We start from the raw sequence: 21,522 nt of genomic DNA, 5'->3' as shown, positions 1-21,522 counted from the left end.
ATGGGGAAGAACACGGTGTGACAGTATGACCTCAGGAAGAAACACGTTTCAGGCGCAGCACTGACAGGTTGACTCCTGGAATCTATTCAATCGCCAGAAAATCTATAATTAATCAATGATATTCGACTCCATCAAAGTGCAAGCACAGTCAGACCCAATCCAGAATGTGGTCATCCTAAACAGACTCTGGTGGCGAGAGAAAACCGACACCGTCACCTGCACGATGCAATATCACTTTAAAAAAGAGCCGTGGTTCAAAAGTGCAGCAATATAATAACAGTGTCCTGAGAACAAATGGCAAACAAAGCAATTCCAAAATGAATTTTGACCTCCTGTGATCAGAGCTGGCACTCACGATGCTTTGATCCATTCATGCCGGCTCAGGTATTAGACATAATGACACGCACACTCAGGACCCATGGCAGTAAAACCCTGAGTATAATTTGGACTCGGTTCAACTCGAATCCCGGGTAGGGTCTCAGTTCTGTGGACCCATGAAGAAATCCCTACAATGTCGACATTTTTATTTCATGCTTTTCAACAGGTCTTTCTTACAATCAGCCCTAATTAACGAAGCAATGTTCCAACCGTGCTCCAAACAGCCCATTCAGAAGGCACAATATTAGATTCAGATGCATTAAGATTTTATGGGTCATTTATTGGGTCGCAAAGGAGGAAACCCTATTTCCCCTTAAACTCATTACAAGTCGTATCAGGGCAAATCATTGACCAAGTGAGTGAACACAGGAAGCACAAAGTATCCTGCTGCCTCCCTATCTAATCAAGGATATGAAATGGATCTTGATGTGATATTGGACGGCGGTCAGCAGACTGTGCTGTAGACCCGACAGCAACGAGAAAATATATCCATCACATAGGGGAACCAAACAAACTGGACTGCACACCGTTCCCTGGAAACTCAGGATGGTGTTAGAGGGAAATATTCAGACGTTCATCACATCTGTTAACAGTATATGTCTGAGGAAGTACAGCTGTACAAACGAACCTGAACCACTCTTCATCTTGAGTTATTAATACAAGGTCATACCGAATTACGCATTAGTGATATTAACTATGCACAGATGTCGAGGTTTGATTTTCTCCAAGCTGCTCGAGCACTGCTGTTAAGGTGAATGGAAAAAGTACAGCACTGACAATAGTTCGGGTAAGGTGGTATTCTACATAGCAGGCTGACATTCACAGCATGTTTGCATGCGCCTTCAAATAAACATGAGCAGCTCAATGCGCCTTCAAAAGAAAAAACTGGATGCTGCAGCTTCAAATGCTCAGCGAGTATTGTACTTGTTTCTTTGCGTACTTCAGCGTCTTCTTTATGTTCTCTGGGAGCTGATTTAATCTCCTGGAGCTTTACTGTATCCTGCTGTTTCTCTGGGCATTAGAGAACAATCAATTCCAATCTCAGGTTTCTAATGAAGCCTCCCATCGAGCCATACAGGTCTATTAATGGCATGAATAACTTATTGATGGCTCTTCTGGACCAATACTATTCCAGTATTATGCTCCGATGCAGCTGTATCAGCGGTAAATCTCCCACGACGTGTTTTCTTGAAGATAGGTAATGTTGTGCTTGCTCAAGAGGTAGACAAATGGAATCATTCGATCCAATTTTAAGAAGATATAAAAAAGAGGAACGCTAAGATCGACTCTACATCATAACTCCATTAAAGGATACTTCTTTTGCTGTTTTTTCGCTTGGCAGTGATCTTATTAAAATGAATGACGCTATGCTATGTTAACAGCAGGAAAAAAGAAAGAAATCTGTTCAGGACAGCAGCCATACGATTGTCTGCGAAAGCAGGTCACTTCGTCTTTCCCACATCACGGTTTGAAAACCTCTGGATTATGTGAACTGCAGCTCGAGAACTGGCTACTCACCGTACGCCGTCATGGTGCCCACATAGGGCCCGTCCATGACGCTCTGGTTTTCCTCAGCCAGGGCCTTGATGTAGCGCTTGCTGAGGTCCAGGATCTGCTGCCTCAGCACGGCACTGTTCTCATGGCTGGCTCGCTGCTGGATGGTGAAATGCAGCAGCATCATGCCCCAGATGAACCCAAAGCTGACTAGGAAGAAGCCCAGCTTCTGGGATGACAGCTTCCACAGGAAGGGTGTAGCCATGCTGACTTGGCAGGGGGGTTGCCGGGCTGCTGTGACTCTGATTTGACCAAGGGAAGGCGCAGAGGTCAGGGAGGAGAATCAGGGGGGCAGGTGGGGCATGGCCGTGTCAGTCTGTGTAGTTGCAGTCGTTTTTCGGTGGTGGTGGTGCACGGCTTGTTTGCCTCACCAGCGTGATTTCCTTCCCTGACCCATCCTCATCGCTCAGTAACATCTCAGTGGACCGAGTCCGCCCTGCTGCATCCTGCCGCAGAGAAGACAGACAGAGAGGAAAGAGAGATGAGTGGTTAATTGGTTGGTCTCTGAAACACAGATAATGAGGGAGTTCCCTCTCCCACCCCAATCCTGCATGTCCATGATTACGATAAAAACACTGATAATTAGACAGTGAGTCAGAACTGTTAATCATTATTCAGAATAAACTGGAGAAAGTAACAGTGAAAATAGTGAAAAAGGGCCTCGTGCAAGTCACAAGACAAAATCTAAATCAAAAATGGCTCCTTTTGTCTGACCACCCAAAACATCCAAAAAATATTACATTTATCTTGATATAAAAGACAGATTCTGACACTGGATATTTCATATTTGACCTTAATAAATAAATAAAACAATTACTTGATCACCATAATTGTTCCAGCACTAAGATGAGGTCAGTAATCTCATTCAGGCAGAAACATGACTAAGCCTTCTGTCCTGCTATATGTGGTAATGCACGGGTGGCATGGCAAGGGTAAGAAAGTCAAAAACTAAACACGAGATGTGATAAAGCATGAGTTTAGAGCTGCTCTGGGTCTGCATCATGAAGTTCATTTGAATGCATTTTTGAGAATGGGGCACCAGCCATGGCTGAGTGGGGGTATTCGACGCGAGCGCAGGACAGATCTCCAGCCTGTTACTTTAAGCAGAGCAGCCAGTTTATAACTGCAGCAGACCACACAGCACAGAGGGACACTGTGCCCACACTGGAAGTCGCTGTGTGGCCGTTCCTACGGTATGCACGCAGGATGGCGACACACCAAAATGTGTCAATTGGACTAGATGGGAGAGGTTCAACGGAGGTATGCAGTGAGCCAGGATGAGCTCGCAGGAAAAACTTCAGCTCACTTCTGTCAATAATGGATGAATTTTGAATTTTGATATCACATATTGTACAGAGCCACATCCAACTAAAATATTCTCTTTCACAAAGGAGAAATAAGTGCATAGAGTGTGGTGGTGTATGTCTGGCGTGGAGGCAATACAGACTTTATGCAAGAATACTTACAACTACTGGTTAAAAACAAGATAGGTAATTTAAAGTTTAATGCTTCTCTGACTCTTGAAGGAGAGGCTACACGGAGGAGCCTCGTCTCACCCAGACAGTGTGATCTTCATGATTGATGGGGCTGTATGGAATTTATGCAGGAGGGTTTATAGTTCTCTCAAAAAATAAACATTTGGATAGCCTACAATTTATCTTCCTGACTGACAAGCAAACACAAACTGAATTTTAAATATATGCCCTGTCTGTATTACGTTTTCTTTTCTTGCCAATTGTTCAACAGGGTTTTCTGCAAGACAAACGAAGGAAGATGTCCCTCTTGGACCGTGTGGTAGAGCACGTGTCAAAGATTTACTCTTTTATTCCCACTAAAGGAAATAAATCTGGAAGAGAACAAAGGTCACAGACAAGGTGAAATGAAGCTCGACTTTATTTGCTGTTCCCAGCAGCAACTCTGAGTAAAAGTGGGTGTAAAACTGATGATTATTTTAATTTTTGATTAAACTGTTCATCATTTAGTCTATAAAATGTCAGAAAATAGTATGAGACACCCATCACAAGTTGTGAGAGCCCGTAATGTTGACAAATGGCTTCTTTGACAAACCAGTGGTCCAAAACTCCAAGATACTCAACTTTCAATTATATAAAACAAACAAAAGCTGCAAATCATCACATTTTGGGGAAGAGGAAATTTGATATTTGTCTTGATATTTGTCTTGGAGAATAACATGATTTCTCAAAATTTGTGATGGCTGTGGCATGCTGGTGGCTGTGGGGGAAAGGTGCCAACCGTGAACCACAACATCCGCAGTTGAGATCTGGCTGATGTTGATGCTGATGTCATTTCCCATCTGTTTCTCTCCTCATTTCCTCTCATATGTCTACCGTCAACGATATGAGTAGGCATGCAAAAGAAACACCACTTAACTGTTTCAGCACTAAAAACAGCAGGTGGTATCAACAAAGACTGATTTTGGCACAAACTCTTTGGATGCTAAAATGATAAAAGGCACAAACTAGACGGTAGCCCTGTGTGTTGTAGACAGATCTGGATAGAACTGTTCAAACCATCTCCAACGGTGGTTTAAGGCAGTTTCTAGCCAGATGCTGATTAGATATAAATGTGTCTGTCTCTCCAAGATGCATACAAAACCTTTACTCCAAGTCCAACTGCGTGCCAGTAAGCAGCCTGTGCAAATGGCCTCTACAGGGTCAATAAAACAAAAATCACATTTTAAGCTGTTACACTATTCCCTTTTCTCCACTATGTGAGCAGCTTCATAGATCTGTGAGAGTAAAGCCCCCCAGGCTAATTAAAAGCCTGTGTCCTGCTTGCTATCTGTATTGCTGATTGAATACAACATTGCCAATGATAACACATTTTGCCAAAACAATCAAAACTTTTTCCTGTAACGCAAAATGAGAAAGTCCTGCGGCACTTATGAAGTTATTAAATAGTTCAACAAGTCTTAACTCACAACCAAAAGGCAATCTATGCACAGCTAAACAAATGCCTCTGGCTTTGCAACAAGAAAAACACCACCAATGACAAAAAAACTTTCCAGAATGCAATCAAGCCAATAAAGAAAGATGTTCTCTCATCTGTATTCAACCGCTGTAGCTGTAAATGAGGCAAAGTGTGGGGAGGGGATTTCTGCAGCCTTGCTTTTGAACTGCGTCGCTCTTATGCTCTTTCAAAGCAGCTCTAACCAGGTCAGGACCACTGCCACGTGCATGCGCGCAACACAGCAGGAAACTCAGTAATACGCAGAACGAAAAGCCTTTCACCTGTCCACACATTAATCATTGTATTAAATCATCTCAGCGGTCAGTGGTCGGAATGAAAAACAGCAAAGACGGCCATATCAACGCTGAACTGTCAGCTGAAACTCATCCCCCCGTTCACAAGAAACACAAAAAGGCAGCCGCACAAAAGACTCTTTTCACCTTACATCCATCAGCCTCATAAATAGGTCAGAGACAGCTGCAAGCAGCTTCCAACAGGGCTGGAATCTCACAGCAGGTTATGACACACCATAATTGTTAAGTCATTTAAGACAAATGCTTATGTTTGTTTGCTGTGTGGACACATCTCTTTTTATGCATTTAACAAAGCACAGATAAATACTGTACTGTCTCAATTCCTGCGTCCTTTCTTTTTACATTTAACACACTCTGATTTGCTTTATGATGTGTGCAAAACAAGGCTTTCGGTTGGGGGGGAAAAAAATCTCTGCACTGCACTGTGAATTCATGAGACAAGCCCTTGGCAGAAGCGCTGTGCAATCTGCAGCGCTGATAACATCAGATGTCTCTCATTGCTTGGGACTCACTTGCTCGGAGGAGAGCAGGAAAAGGCTGGCAGCACTCTCTGGTTTGGGCGCCGACAAGGATGGGGGGTTTTGGGGCTGTTTATCAGAGAGGAATGCTGCTCACACTGCCCTGTGGTACATCGCTGTAAGAAGCACGAGCCAAAACCTACACAGTACATTGACTCAACCGCTTCAGTTTCTGAAGACATGCAATCACAGTTGGAGCTGGCTCTGCTGTCCGGCCTGATTTCCTGTGTCCATCCATCTTATTTAATTTAATTATTTATCATGCAACATCACTCCTTTGTTAGGAAACTTCCCAATCACGCACTGCATCCTGTAATCTGCAGAGAAAAGGGCGATGCAGCTGTTCAGCCCCCCGAGCAATGCATGTTTCTCCTCCTCAGTTACCTTCTGGTGTCTAATTCAGGTTCGTAATTTGTCTGGCAGGGAGCCCTCTGGCTCGAGGCAGCAAGTGAAACTGTGTTGACAGCCAGCTGAGGTTGCAGAATATATGATCCTTCGCAAGTTGAGATGATAACGTAACAACCTGAATGGGTATTTCATTGCTGGAAGAAGTAGCAGCAGACAAAAGCCCACGGGTTCAAGAGACGGTGAAGACAGAAACAATTGAATCATTCAGGCCTCCGAGAAATGACTGTCCTCCCAAATCTGCAACAAAGGACTTTTTCCTGTTAGGGACAACAGAGCTGAAATTTCATCTCTAACCTGCATTTGTTGTTCAGTTTAGTATCGACCACACTGTAGTACAGACACTACACCCAGCCAGACGTAAAAAGAGAAGGGTCTGTTGGATACAGTAACTGTGACGGATGGAAAAAGAAAATCACACATCTCAAAAAGCAGGAATGGGAAAAATAGTTTCCATTCTGAAATTACAAATTTGGTTTAAATAGGTTTCCTGGGTCCTTTTTTTTTTTCTTTTTTACAGTTTTTATTCCATGCTCCATATAAATTTTATGTTTTCATTGTTGCACTGATTACCTTTATATTTAAGCACTGCAGAAAGCCTTTAATCTACCAGCAGAGAGAGGAAATCTAGGTGAACAACAGATCAGCAGAAAAGACTAATTGGTGTTAAAGTGAAAAACAAATTCATCTAAATTAAATACAAATCTAAAAACAAAATACACAGAAACCATTACCGGGTGCAGATGACTGTTTTTTAGTCATCGTATAATAAGTTGAATAGAGACCATCTGTTCATAATCAAGGTGTGACAAGTGATTTACATGTTAAACACACGTGTTTATGGAAGGTCAAACAGCTGGTGGGTCAATTTCCTATCAAGAGCTGCATTATGAATGCAAAAATTAAAAATAAATCCATGACAGTTTTACTAAAAAGCACAAATCAGGAGATGCATACAAGAAAATCTCCAAGGCACCAAACATCCCATGTGACATTTTGTTGTATGTTGCTCTGCGGCTTGATAAATATTAATTCAGTGGCACCAGAACAACCCCTGATAAGCATTTATATAACAGTAGAACCTTGCTTTTCCAGTTCCCAGCTTTTAGAAATACCTGTTCAGATGACCTACATGATTGTACAAGACCAGAGCAAACTGCAAGCACGAGCGGTATTCATCTGTGTTGCAGCTATCATACTTTCTTAGTTTATTTTCCTTGTGTAGACAGATGAAACTGGTTTATGGCAAAGTCGCAGGGATTAAGAGTTGATATCGCATTATTGTTAAAATAATCATCTCAGGCTTTAATATCTCTCCAGTAGAGTCCTAATCACGCAGCCTTTGCCCTTGTTCTGTCATATGCTGAATTGTTAAGACCAGGCCAGATGGCTGAGCGAGGTAAAGACTCTTTCCATTTGTCACCGGGGCTGAAAATAACTTAAAAGTGTAGTTTAGGGATATTCCATAAAGGTGAAGCAGGCAGAGGGTGTTCTGGATTAATTCCAGTGCATTACTCCAGGTCTGAAAGAGACAGCGTTGGACTGAACTGAAATAACATACACTAAGAGCTTGTTGCATAACCACAGAAAGTAGTGAAATATGCTCTAGATGTAGCCTCGACCATCAATTATGGATCAACTTTGAAAAAGTATCCATTTTTCTCCTGAATATAAATAGGCTTTCACAGAGATTGACTTCTCACCCTCAGGTAACTTCATAGCTCTCTGGCTGTGACAGCCAGCAGCCTTACTTTTCACACGACAAGGTATCATAGTCAGTATGACCTGACCCAGGCTGTACTCCGCGGCTGCAACTAATAATTACTTTCAGTCTAGATTAGTCTGCCCATTATTTTCTGGATCAATCGGTTGGTCAATCAGCAAATAATTATCAGCAAATTCCCTTTAAGATCACTTTAACATCTGTAGTGTAGAAGATTAATTAATCAGTCGATCAATAGAAAATCAATGTCCACTTTTTTGATAGTCAAATGATGATTTATGTGATTTTTCAAGCAAAAATGCCCAAACTTGACAGAGACTTTGCTGTTTTTCTTGATCTTATACTTGAAATAAATTGAATATTGCTGTGTTTTGAACCAACAGCTGTGGGCATAAAGTCACATGGACTGACAATGTCATTCTGCATCATCGGTCTCATCGAGACCGCCTGAAAAGTAGACGTTCAGTCTGCAGAAGAGTTTGATTGACAGCTCTCACACCAACCGAAACAGCACTAAATGGGTAAAGAGTTCGGTTCATTTGAACCAATCAGGTTAGGTGTGAAAGCCCCTGATAAAATCTGATTACTGCTGAATTAAAACACCATCTAAGACAAGGCCAACACCCATGTACAGATTTTTCTACACACAAAGATTCAAGATGGCCTCACGTCTAACCTTGCTCACAGATTGGTCTGACTGACACTGTGACAGTCCTGCATTTGGCACAGGCACTGAAAGGCTCAATTCGCGGGACGTTTGCAAGCATCGATTCAAAAACTCACCCGGGAAAGTGAAATTCCACTTTCCAGTCAATATCCATCCTCTCCCAGCCTAAGACTGTGCGAGTACGCCTGTTGCCTGGCCAAAGGAGACGTGATCCTGATAATATGGCCCTGCTACCATGGAGACCAGTGTGACTCTGCATCTTAATGGGCTTCTTCACATAAGCCCCGCCTCTTAATTATTCATTAGGCCCTCCAGAGAAACAGACCCTGCTGCTGCAGCTTCACCACCTTACTGGTGTGAATCCAGCTCGTAACCAGATATGAAGCGCAAACGCCATGGTTTGAGAGAGGCTCTCCTGGCAGCTAACTTCAGGAAGTTGATCTAAAATGTGAGGGCCACCCAGATCAATGTTCATGGGTCCTTTATCGAGTCACTGATTGGCTTAAACAGTTCTTCAACGGTAGCAATTTCAGGATTTGTCATATGAATGTTGAAGCATGACACAAATTTTTGAGGAGAGACAAAATAAGCTTCCTGTAACTTTCACAATCCTTCATAAATGAACATATATCTGATGGTGAGGGTGCCACGGAAGTCTTTGTACACTTTGTGTATGGTGAAGAGGATAAAAAACAAAAACGCTAGTTTTGGTTGGTCAGCCTTCTATAACGTCAGGTGTGTTGAAAGAGTGAGGTGCTGCACAAGAGTAACCAAGTGACACGACTGCAGGAAGTTAAATCATGTCCATAAACACAAGCAGCCATTCATTTACATGGGACATGCAAAGCAGTGTGGTCTGAAAGTAAACGCATGCCGCCTGTCAGCCAACAAAACCTGTCCCTTTTTATGAGCATTCAAAAAATCAAATGCCCTATTTCTCCTTCCTCTGCCACCGTCCACCTCAGTCTGGCTGATGAGAGCGTCCCTTGGAATAAAGACGGCTGTGTGGACTCATATAGAGAAAACCTTGTATTTAAGCTTCACTTAGGTGCGTCGTTCTGCTCATTTCAACCACGCTGATCCGGTCTGTGTGCAAAATAGCGCCATCAGAACGTGACAAATTAAGTCCATAAAAATTCATTGCTACTTGTCGACACCTTGCAGTATTCATCTTGATGAAGACTGTAATGTAGCGCAGCGGTTCCTTTAAAGCACAGTACCCTTTCTGTGCTTCTCTTTCATATGTCCCATTAACACATATGAAGAGTGAAAAAGATTACTGTATTATTGTATATAATTTTAGTTGAACTAAACTAGCCATTAATTAATGTTTAGTATGCAAATAATGAAATAATGTAGCTATTGTGAATGTCTCCTGTTTTCACTGTAGTGAGATTTCATGGAAAAAATATACCAGAGCCTAAACATACAGTGAAAAAAAGGAAATAAAAGTTGTGTCCTTAAGGCAACCAGTTAGGGAGCCATTGGCGTGCTGGGGATCATCTTCTTCTGCCCTGAAACACAAGAACTAAAGCACTCTTTAAGATAAGATAAGATAAGATAAGATAAGACATTAGGATTAATAATGTCTTTGGGTGTTACAGGCAGCAGCAATAGTATCAGGAAAATAAAGGGAGACATAGAAGGGAAATACAAAAAAGAAAATAAAAAAATCAACTGTACATATAAAGCCCAGCACCTGTCGACCTTGACCTCCACAGCAAGAAGTCCAGATCCACCCTGGAAGCCTAAATCCCATCAATTGTGACTGTGGGGAACTATTCAGGCCCAAGCAGAGTCCACAAACAGCTTTAACACCCAGAGGGCCTGCAAGAACTGCCGTTTGTACCACACTGGTGACAATCAGTGAACTCTTCACTGTCCTCACAAAAGGAATCACCTCAGCAATTTTGGAGTTGGGAGAAACAAAACATGCTGAATTTCACACCACTCTCATGGAAAAGGAAACCAAGAAGGCGGTGACCCAAAAATTCTTTGGCTATCGGACTTTTTATTCATTTTCTACTTGTTCTGTGTATGCAGCTGTCCAGCCTTTGTGGCCATGTAGGACTTGTTTGTACTGAGCAGAGTTTATATAGAGTATACATTCAATTTTGATTTCTTGAGAATAAAATGCAACGTGAAGCCAAAGTACAAAAGAGGCTGCAGACAGAGCAGCTTGTTGTAGGTCTCAAGCAAGACAGGAAGCGATCATTTCTGAAAGACACTGATGACCACAGGAACTTCCCTTTGCATTTGAAAACCACACATAAACAACACTCAAGATCTTTGCATTCGATATGATACACTGGCTTCTTATGTCCTTTGTTGCTTTTAAGGACTTTGTAACAGGCATTCATGTTAAAAAACACTTGATAAAGCCAAAGGCAAAAAAAAAAAAAAAAAAAACAGTGCTAAGGCATACCTTTGCTCAGGCTGAGCACTGACAGGTTAAACCTGTCACAACATGCCATGAGATGAGAGGGTAGAGGACAAGACCACCGTGAACAAGATCTGCATGTCGGAAACAAACCCAGTGACGAGTATGGGTAGGAATCGCAGATGAGGTGCTGAGGGTAGACGTGGCACTTCATTTTTCCTGTCACCACCACATACAAGCTCTGCTGTTATGACAACACAAGTTGGCCTTATCCCGACACGGAGAGGAGCATCACTTTTGATAAAGTGAAAACAGTGATAAAAAGATAGACACACACAGAGGTATCAAATCCAATCATACAGCTTTCAGCATCACGAAATTGTACATGATGGCAAAGTATTTTCAGCCAACACATTTATTCTGTGCAAAAAAGTGTAGCATTTAACAGCAATGAACTATCATGCAATGACGTGCATGCAAACATACAGTACACACACACACATATATCAGCCAGCCAACGAGGGCCTTCATTGACTGCATTAAATCCAAAAGCCCAACCCTCTGCACTACGGGTGTATAACACTTTCCCTCAAATAAAACTAATCCTAATTCTGGTCTTCACTCTTAATGCAATCCAAATCCTCTAAAACCCTTTACAGAAGTCAGGAGTGGTAAACGTCCTCACTTTCTGTCCTTGTGACATAAAATAGAACAACAGAAACTCAAGCCAGACACATTTGCTTCTTCTTTCTGTGGAAGTAGCAACAAAATTCTGAACTATAACTGAGTCAGACCGTCACTGGAGAGACTTGAAAATGACTGAATAAGCACAACACAGTCAGTATGAACACACAGTCAGAACAACCTGGTTGTCAAACTCATGCAATACAAAAGACATCTTGCTGAAAGTATCGATAGCTCACACTGGCCTGCTGGTATTTCCACATTCTCCCTTAGAGATAAGCTGCTAATGAGGGAACGGTGCTACCAATGTCTCACACCCAAATTATATTCTAATGTAGTTAAGGTTTCAACAGCAGTTTCATGGTTCAATATTCCAACTATGAGAGAAATCTTTCAATAGTCTCTGAGACAAAAACCAGGCATGAAATTGAGGGCGTGATGAATGTTTGAGGTTACAGTAAAGGCCCTTTGAAAATCCCTAATCTTCCTTTTATTACCTCTTCAGTTTTTTAGTCATTGCCCTGGATATGAAAACAGCTTTTCAAGAGGATTTAGTGTAGGCTTTGTGACTTGCCCTACCAATGAATATCTCTCAGCTCAGATGTGCCACACGAATAAATGCAACTCGCTGTGCAACTGCAGAGCTGAAACAGTGGACTGACTGTGAAGACGCAAATCTGTGTTGCGTCATGGGAAAGAGCCTCTTCAGGGTGGAGTGCCAAGGTGGAGTGGGGTTTCTGTCTAAAGTGCAATGAACATGGCACAATCTTCTTCCTTAAAGCTGATTTTATACCTCAGTCTGACCTCAAGTGAAAGAAGACAGGTGTATCTGTGTGAACGCATGTTTGTGCCAACAGAACAGGCCCTTTAATCACAGAAAGGCCAGGCGTTCCACTTCCCTGCATGGCATCCATCACCACAGCCCAGTTCTCCCCGATCCCTCCTCCATCCTCAATCCCTCCTTCCTCATCCGTCCACTGCCTCTGCTGGCTCTCCACCCGAGGCCCCCAGTGCCCCCCCCCCCCCCCCCCACACACACACACCGATTTCTTGCCAGTGAAGCATGCCACTGAAGCAAAGCTCCTTTTCCTCAGGATTTATAATCCCAAGGGCTCCAGCAAAAAGGTGGCTGAAAGAGCTCTTTATAAAGCCAGGGGCAGTTGGTGGCTCACCTCAGGATGGTCACTACACTCAGCATTAGCTCTCAGACGACAGTCGAGGATCGTAAGCAGGGAGTTTTTACTGGGTCACACTGAATAAGATAAGATATATTTCATTGTCCCTGTTGGGATGAACTCAGTGTCGCTGATTGCCCACCACAACTGAATGACAAGCATTTTTAAAGCCACAAAGACCTTTTGACAAGCTGCTTGTTGAAAGTACACTCTATCGCATCTGGAGCCTGCATGATAATGACACAAGATACATGTCATATAATCAAATCAGCATGTCATAACCTGATTACATGAGACCACTCATGGTGCAGACTGAAAATTACTGGACTGCACTGGTGAGCTAAGTGCATCAGCGATGAGCCAGAGTGACCTAATGCACAAAAGATCAGAAAACCAAGCTTGTCATTCACAAAACTGTTGTACAACCAAACTTCTTCTTTTTTTTTTTTTTTTTTAAAGAAAAATAAAGGTGCTAATTGATGTAATGCTCGCCAGGTGTTTCCAATTTTCCACCAAAGCAGATGAGCCCCCAGGACACAAGTTAACGCGATTAACGCCCCCAGCATGTTATCTGCGTCTGTGTCACCAAAACGCAACATCACTCTCTGAAAGTTGAAAGAAAAACCCCGAGCAAATATGTCTCCAAAGCTTGTGCATAACAAGGTGAAATCCCTGGTTACTGTGTTACCAGTTGAATCCGTGACAATGTGTTGTAAGATACAAACAAGTCTGTAACGGGGACTTCCGTCTCCACACACCTGAGTGCAGCTGTGCACCGTTACCTGCTGCGTGATCATTGGACACACAGCGGAAATGAAAACTGCTTCAATTACAATCAGCTTGCACCATTAACGAGGCGCCGCTGGAAACGAGCACTCTGACCACAAGACGCTGCCAATGACTCCGGAGCTGAACGTTATTCTTGAACAACCTGTTCGAGACGATGCCAGTCGGCCGGAGACGACCTGCGGGTCGTCCGTTAATGTCTGCGTTTCAGCACAATAAAATACTCTCTTTTCTTTCAGGAGCTAGCTAAACCTGTCGGGCACTAACAATGGGACCCCCTGCTCGCTGCGGCGATAAACGTCCTGATTCCCCAACTGGCTGTGAAAAGACCAGCTAGCGTTGACGTTAGCTATGCAGCTCTATTACCAGCCAGGTCCGCTTCAATGAGGCTAGCCGATTTCCATGGAAGCTATCGCTGTTTCTGGCTACATTAGCTTTGTTTTGAGGCTTGAGACGGCTAGCTGCCTCGGTCGACCACCACACATTTCACAACAAAACACACACCGCCGCAATGACAAGTCGCCCACTCCCGAGCCCACACAGCTAAACACTGCGCCTCTTCTTCGGGCATTATTTCGCGAACAATGGGGGACAAAACGAGCTCCGGAGCAGTGCCGCTGACAGTGATGAGCTTACCTTTTTCACGGTTTCTGTCGGTAGCCCGTGGTGATGTTACAGGAGGGGAATACGAGTTAAAATCCAGGATAGGACGAGCGGAGCCGTCGTTGTGTTGACCAGACTGGGAAAATGAGATCCTGGCCACAGCGCACGAGCCTCTGTGTTCGGTCTGCCCACTTGCAGAAAGCGAGCGGCAGTTTAGGGACCGTCTGCAAATTCACATCCGGCAAAAACAACGGGCTAGCGTTGAGCAACCTCACTTCAGCTGCACGCTGAAATAGGACTGACACAACATTAATGAATCTGCATGAATGCAAATACTTACAGGGGACAATTTTCTACATGGACTATTTTACTTTAGATGCATTTTGCTAATAATACTTTAAGTTAAGCTAGCAGTACAGTATCATTACAGCGAAGTATTGTTACTTTCACTTGAGAAAAGGATCTGCCACCCCTGATACTGAGTACTTTGAATTAAGCTTGCAGTACAGTATTATTATGGTGAAGTATTGCTACTTTTACTTGAGAAAAGGATCTTCCACTACTGATACTGAGTGAGGTGTAAAATAAAGTTAAAATACTCATCACTGCAAAAAGTCAACCAAGATCAAAGCAAATTCTGTCCTATTAAAATGAAAAACCTGCTTTTTAACAATCAACCAGTGATGAAAAGCAATACTGTAGGTCACAAGACTTCAAAGCCACCTTGTATAATTTAATCACATTATGCCACAAATTGCACTTCATCTACATGAAGGACAGATTGGGTTTGTATTTAAATCTGTTTTGCTGGTGAGTCTCTTAGGCAAAGGCAAAGGCAAATTTATTTGTATAGCACAATTCATACACCAGGCAATTCAAAGTGCTTTACAGAAACATAAAAGTACATTAAAATCATACATTTCAAAGAAAGAAAGAAAGAGATTAGAAGAGAATTAAAAAAAAACCTAAAATACAGTTAAAGGAAAATTAAAAACAGAAGCCAGTAAAAGACATTAATTTAGCATTAAGAATGATTAAAGTCACTGAGCAAATATAATTACTTTAAGTAAAAGCTGTAGCAAATAATAATGTTTTCAACCCTGATTTAAATGAGCTGACAGTTGGTGCAGACCTCAGGTGTGCAGGGAGAGTGTTCCACAGGTGAGGAGCATAGTAACTGAAAGCTGCTTCACTTTGTTTGGTTCTCATTCTGGGAACACACAATAGACCTGTCCCTGATGACCTGAGAGGTCTGGATACTTCATATGGAGTTAATAAATCTAAAATATATTTCGGTCCTAGACCATTTAATGCTTTGCTCTTAACACATTACTCACTTATCTAAAGCTTGCTTTAAACTTTGATGACTACCAGGCCTGTGTGGTGCGTAGAAATGTGCTCTCATGGTTCAGTAACATTTGCCACATCAAGGTAGTTTAACAGGCAGGGTAGATATAAAACAGGACGACCCCTCACTACATGAACACGCTGTCACAGACCAATAAAGGCTTTGTGTTTGCTGCCATCTGCTGGCTGTCAAACGCTACAACAAGACCTCAAATACAAAAAATTGCTCCGTAATGAAGAGACAGGGTCACGTTTTTCTTGCAGCAACTGCTCTTTTTCCAGTCCTCCTGGTTTGCATGCTGTGCATTTTTATGTGTTATGTTTTATACTAGTAGTCAGAACATTAAAAATAAAGTTTCTACTCAACCACCACAGGAAAGAGGGGTGATGGGGGGAAAGAGGCAGACAGGCCGAGAGGAGTAGGGTGTTGGGGGGGCTCTCTGAAGTGATAACAAACACTGAAAGCAAAAGGTGGAGAAAAGGCGGAGTCCACAGCAGCGCCTTGGGGGAAATGCATTGTTCATCCCAATGGGCCCTTGCATTCAAGGTTGCCCTTTGTTTATTTCTGCCTATTGATCATGATTGTGACTGTGAGAGGTAATTTTCTTGTAAGTGCAAACATGAACATGAGCATATTTCACAAATTGTCAGCATGTATTCACCTAAACAAAGCAGTATCAAAGCCTTTCAGTACTGCTGGTTCTCATATGTAACACAGTCATGACTTTGGTGGGAGACACACAGTCAAGATCCGCTCTCGACCATAATGAGACAGTTTCCAGTAGAAAAAATAAAATAAAATAAACACAACTCCCAAGCTCAGTGTCTGAGAAAATAGATTTATTATTCAAATAAGCAACATATTCACAGTGGGTTCATGGTTCTAATCATCAGACAAAATATTAATATAGTTGAGCTACAATCATTTACAGAAATATTAAGTTTATGTTATTATCATACGGCTCCATGGGGCATGAGAAGTCCTTTGATGACATCAATAATTCACATTGATATTATATTCAAACATAATTTACTGTACAAACATAAAGAGCTGAAGGCAGAGCTGAGCTTGATTCACGCTAAGGCACAAGTGATTAAAATGACATTTACTACCACCAGTTTGTATTTCAATTTGTGGTATACTCCTCTGGGGTAAACTTGGTTTGTCTCAGTGCTTTTTCTTTTCATTAAAGGCTGATGTATCAAACTGAATGTGTACTTTTAACCTGAAATACACCATGAGACTATGACCATTCCAGCTGACTGATAGTATAAGACATAAGCTGTGGTGTCAGGCCATAAAAGTGAGGAAACAAAAGACATTTGTAATCGCCAAAGATAATCCGTCTTTGGTACACAGTTCAAGCAGATGAATAAGGCCAAAATTGAACTGGTCAGTCATTGCCTCATTCAGACAAGGAGGACACCATCTCTATAAAGTCTTCAAAGCTGACACTGCCCCAACAAAAGACAAATTACTTTGGCTGAAACACATTCTTGACAGTATTTTCCAACAACACTTTCCTTTCTACTAATTCAACCCTGCAATGTAATAATACAATATAAGCAACAGTAGAAAGAGCACAGATCAAATAATAAAACCTTATTTTATGCATCCCATTATCTCTATTAGACTACATATATAAAAGGAATTCATGACATGATATCATCAGGGTTAACTAATTAGATAAACAGTGAGTGGGAAGAGGGAATTCTTCAGTCGAGCTCAGGAGAAATCAACCTCCATCATTACCTTTCTTCTCAGTTTCTGACATCTCCAAGTGGCCGTTTGTGAAGCCGCACCACCCTTTTTTGCTGCTGCTTCCCCTGTCAAACTTTCCATTGTTGCACTTTTAACATTAGGTGGGAAAAGGCTCTTAGGATGAGGACGTGTGGCAAACATAATGCTATCTCGTGTGACATTTGCTGGGGTTTAAACTACGCCAATTCCAATGAAGAGCAGGACAGAGCCGCTAATATCACCCTGAACTCTGCTACCATCCAGGAGCTAAACTATAACCTAAACTTTGATTTGACAATCCCTGTTCAGGGAAGGGGTTCAACAAACGGCCATTTGCAAACGTTTTACCTCAATAAATAAAAATCCTATTAATTCTTGGGGAAAAAAATCAGCAGCACAATCAATATCAGCAAACAATTTCCCCCCTGTTCCACATGTTTATAGTCAGCATTATTGCAGAGGAATCAGGCTTGAGATGCCACACAGCACCTTTAAAAAACAATGAATCATTTTTAGGACGCGTCTCTTCTTTGCGACACCAAACTACTGAGCTACATTTAAACACATTTCAACTCGGCTCATCCTTTGTAGACACAGTAAATACACTGTGTGTCAGGAGTACGATTTAGTTGATTTTCCCACAAGACAGACGGGTACAATAGTGACTGTGGTTGTGACGCATTCATTTCCCCAACCTCTTAGCAACGTCCTTATAGGCCAGCTCTATTTCCACATCAGATGCACATGTGTTGGTGAACTCATCTCGGCTGTAGGCGTTGCTGAGGTAACGCCAAACCCCTCTGAAATCTGGTGGGATGTTATAGTTTCTGTATTTCTTCGCAACCACCTGGCAAAAACAAGTTATTGTGTTACTTCCGTCAAATTCAGAAGGTGAAATGGACCAACCCAAAGCAAGTTACCTTAACAACATGAAGCTTGGGCAAGAGGTTACAGTCAGCCAGCGTCAGTTCGTCTCCATCCAGGTATTTGCGTTTGGATTCTCCCTCCTGAGCCTCATCAGGTAGCGGATTCATCAGATACTCATCCAGCTTAGCCAGGGCCTTGTTTAGGCTACTCTCTAATGCTGAAACACACACATATCCAGGTCATCAAAGCTGATAAGCAAGTGCTTCTATCTGGATCACAATGGATGCATATGTTTAGTAGATGCACATATTGATTAGTTCAGCACTCAGTGTGCTTACCTCGATTTTTGTCTGGCCTTGTGTTTTTGACATAAGCGGAGAACCGAGCAAATATGTCATTTCCTGCTGTGTTGGACTCATGATTCTTTGCTGCAAGTCTGGGACACCTAAAAAAAAAAAAAACACACAGGATGTGAACGTGGTGTCCGTTAGGATGTTGCTCAACCTGTTTCATGTATCTTTGTATGTTTCTGTGTGTGGGGCCTACTTAGGCGGAGCAAGCACTTCCTCCAGGTATTCCTCGATTTTGTTGACGTCGGTGAGAACCTCCCCCTGGAAAGTGAGGAAGGGCGGGTGTGTCCCTGGGGCCAGATTGTGGAGATCAGCCGGTTTCCTAATCAGATTGGAATCAGGTTACAACTTCTACTATAAATGTGTAATGGAACACTATTTCAATATCAATGACAATATTACAGTTTCTGGTACCTTTCAATTATTTCTCAAAGCACCTCTTGGAGCCAGATCTTAATTTAGCGCATATATGAAAGCTACTCTTAAACTAACTGTTGGGTGCTTAATCAAACCATAAGTTATGGGGTATTGTGTCTCTGTCTATCTCTGGCTAACCAGGACTGTGTTATGCTATGATATTTATTCTCTGTCCTTTAATCTTTCATGGCATTTTTCTGTAATATTATGAAGATATGACAGCATTATTACCTCTTTAGGTCTACGGTGGTGACGTTGAAGACTACACCTTTGAGCCAGAGGATCATAAAGAGGCGCTGAGAGAAGGGACAGTTTCCAATGCTCTCCCCATCACTCCCAGCCTGTACGCACACACACACACACGCACACACAAACATTGTTCAAGATTTCTGCTGCATGCAGACTTCAGACCATTTGTGATGCAGACACACATTTTCCATCGCCTTCATATGCTGCCTCTTTTCACACACGCACACACGTTCACAAACACACTGACAAGGACACCCATGCAAACTGTATGCTCCCACATACACACATACACCGATTCACACACAGATATTCCACGCACACACTCAGGATGACTGAGCAAATACACATTCGACGAATTACCTATTACCTATGAAATCGTGGGATTGAAGTTGGGTCTGTGTGTGCACATACACACATTTATAATTGGCATATGATCATGTAGGCTAAGATGAATGTGTGTGTATGTGTGCTTGAGTGTGTTTGTATGCGTAAGCTGCAACAGGACACGGTAATGAGACACCAAGTCCATCATGAATAATCCACACTGCTTCCATTTGCCGCCTCACTGCCTGTTTGGACTCCTGGTTCCTATAACACTGAAGCAGCGTATCAGCTGTAGAAATCATAGAACCTACTGTCCTGCCACACAAAGAAACACACACTTTCACTGAACCCGAAACATGAGTGATCTAGACTTATTTTTTGAAATCCTTGAGGAAACAAGTCCAGTCATCTTTCACCATTTGGCAGATTTACTGTGTTTTATTTGGAAAACACATTTTATCCCATTTACTAGAATCCATGTATAATTTACATAAGAGCTAAGCACCGTGTAGACCATGATACAGTGTTTCAGACATTTGAAGGAATAATTATTCATTCATTTCAGTGCAGTGTGAAAGTTTTAATGAGCAGGAACAGTTAATGTTAAATTACTGTTGCTCCATGACTGCTCTATATGATTTGTACTTAAAGAGCTGAAACAAAATCACTGAACTGTTCATCTTAAAAATTGGAGCGAACATACACTCATACTCATTTCTCAAGACATGGATTATAAAATGAATATCACTCATACACTGCCTGTACGTTAGATAGGAAGGTACAGCCAGAAGTCAGTTAGCTTAGCTTAGCATTAAGATTGGAACAGTTAGCCTAGCTCCATCCAAAGCTAACAAAGTCCTGGTGTCTTGTGATCTTGCCGGGCAACCAGCAGATTTTGCTGCACATCCAGCAGACTCTGCAGACTGTCACAATACAGTATACAGTAGAGAGCAGTATGTCTAAACTATGTTGTCAGCTAACAAAGGGGCATGCTAAAACCTGTGCACACAGACATACCTACACATACTGTACATGCCAACACATACTGCATCATAACCTCAGACCATTTAAAACGGCTTTTCTCAATGCTGAATGACCCCAGTAATTATTTATGAGGAGAGAGAAAAAGAGAGATTGTCTGTGCACGTGGGTGTCAGGTTAACACATGGAAAATCAGCACACAACAACAACAGGGCATGCACACACTTAAAGGAGCCACCCCCCAAATACACACACACACACACACACACACACACACACACACACACACACACACGCACACAATATTTTACAGATTCTATAGCGTGAATATACAGCTTAAATTTTACGTGTCCTACACAAAACTAACAACTGTTACAGGCAGACTGCAGGCTGAGATAAATAAGCTTGTGCAGAAATGTAATCTAGAAGTGAAAAGTAATCTAGTGTCAGCTTGCAACGTGCACAAATTGTGACAAAGAACGGTGCAAACACCGACGCACACACACACACAAAACTCCCCACCTTGACAAATAGCTCAATATCAGGGTCCTTGTCCTCCTCAGCTGCAGTATCCGTCATGGTCAAGAAAAACACACTTTGCTTTTGTGCTTGGTTTCCACAGGTGTGTAGATGTGTGTGTCTGCGTGCGTGTGTGTGTGTGTGTGTGTGTGTGTGAGAGAGCTGTTTTAGTTTACAGCAGATTTTACTCCAGGTCCGTGGAGTGAAGTCCGCTTGGTCCCATCGCAGCTGTGTCAGTGTCAGCTGAGGACGAATGCCAAGGAGAGAGAGAGTGTGTGTGTGTGTGTGTGTGTGTGTGTGTGTGTGTGTGTGTGAAAAGAGAGAGAGAGAGTGTGTGTGTGAGAGGTTCAATTTGTACCCGAGGCCTCAGCAGTGGGGCGTGACAGTGTTGGGCAAAAATAACCCCCTTGGGTGGGGTGGGGAGGGGGTGGCACTGAAAACATTAAAGTAGTGAGGAGGGAAAGGGCAGAGCAAGTCACCCAAGGGTGCCCTGCCCCTCCCACCTCTCACAGCTCTGATTGACAACACAAGCGGGTGACTTTGAATCATCGGGAGTCATCGTCTCCTTGT

General features: G+C 42.5%; 2 protein-coding genes across 5 annotated transcripts in view; both read right to left on the bottom strand.

Moving 5' to 3' along the window:
* The window catches only part of mgat5 (alpha-1,6-mannosylglycoprotein 6-beta-N-acetylglucosaminyltransferase), a 90,137-nt gene extending 75,770 nt beyond the window's left edge, over positions 1–14,367 (bottom strand). For all 3 annotated transcript variants that reach the window (XR_013076203.1, XR_013076204.1, XM_076723504.1), the window contains exons 1-2: positions 14,191–14,367; positions 1,897–2,378 (exon numbers count right to left, since the gene is read on the bottom strand). Coding sequence is in view for 1 of the 3 variants with exons in the window: in XM_076723504.1 (XP_076579619.1) it covers positions 1,897–2,137 (241 nt within the window). In the remaining 2 variants the exon portion in view is untranslated. The remainder of the gene's footprint in view (positions 1–1,896; positions 2,379–14,190) is intronic.
* Positions 14,368–17,905: 3,538 nt separating this feature from the next.
* On the bottom strand, positions 17,906–21,012 carry clic5a (chloride intracellular channel 5a). 2 transcript variants are annotated; one of them, XM_076723723.1, is made up of 6 exons: positions 20,956–21,012; positions 19,111–19,220; positions 18,659–18,784; positions 18,451–18,557; positions 18,166–18,329; positions 17,906–18,092 (listed from the first exon to the last, which is right to left on the bottom strand). In XM_076723723.1, the coding sequence occupies exons 1-6, from the start codon at positions 21,010–21,012 to the stop codon at positions 17,928–17,930; spliced, it is 729 nt and encodes a 242-aa protein (XP_076579838.1). In that variant the 3' UTR covers positions 17,906–17,927. The 2 variants fall into 2 exon arrangements, with proteins under 2 accessions (XP_076579838.1, XP_076579839.1); XM_076723724.1 differs by having other exon boundaries at positions 18,166–18,323.
* Between the last annotated feature and the right edge of the window lie 510 nt (positions 21,013–21,522).

The sequence above is a fragment of the Chaetodon auriga genome, chromosome 23, assembly GCF_051107435.1.
Source record: "Chaetodon auriga isolate fChaAug3 chromosome 23, fChaAug3.hap1, whole genome shotgun sequence".
Taxonomy (NCBI): Eukaryota; Metazoa; Chordata; class Actinopteri; order Chaetodontiformes; family Chaetodontidae; genus Chaetodon; species Chaetodon auriga.
This window is presented reverse-complemented; position numbering and strand designations above follow the sequence as displayed.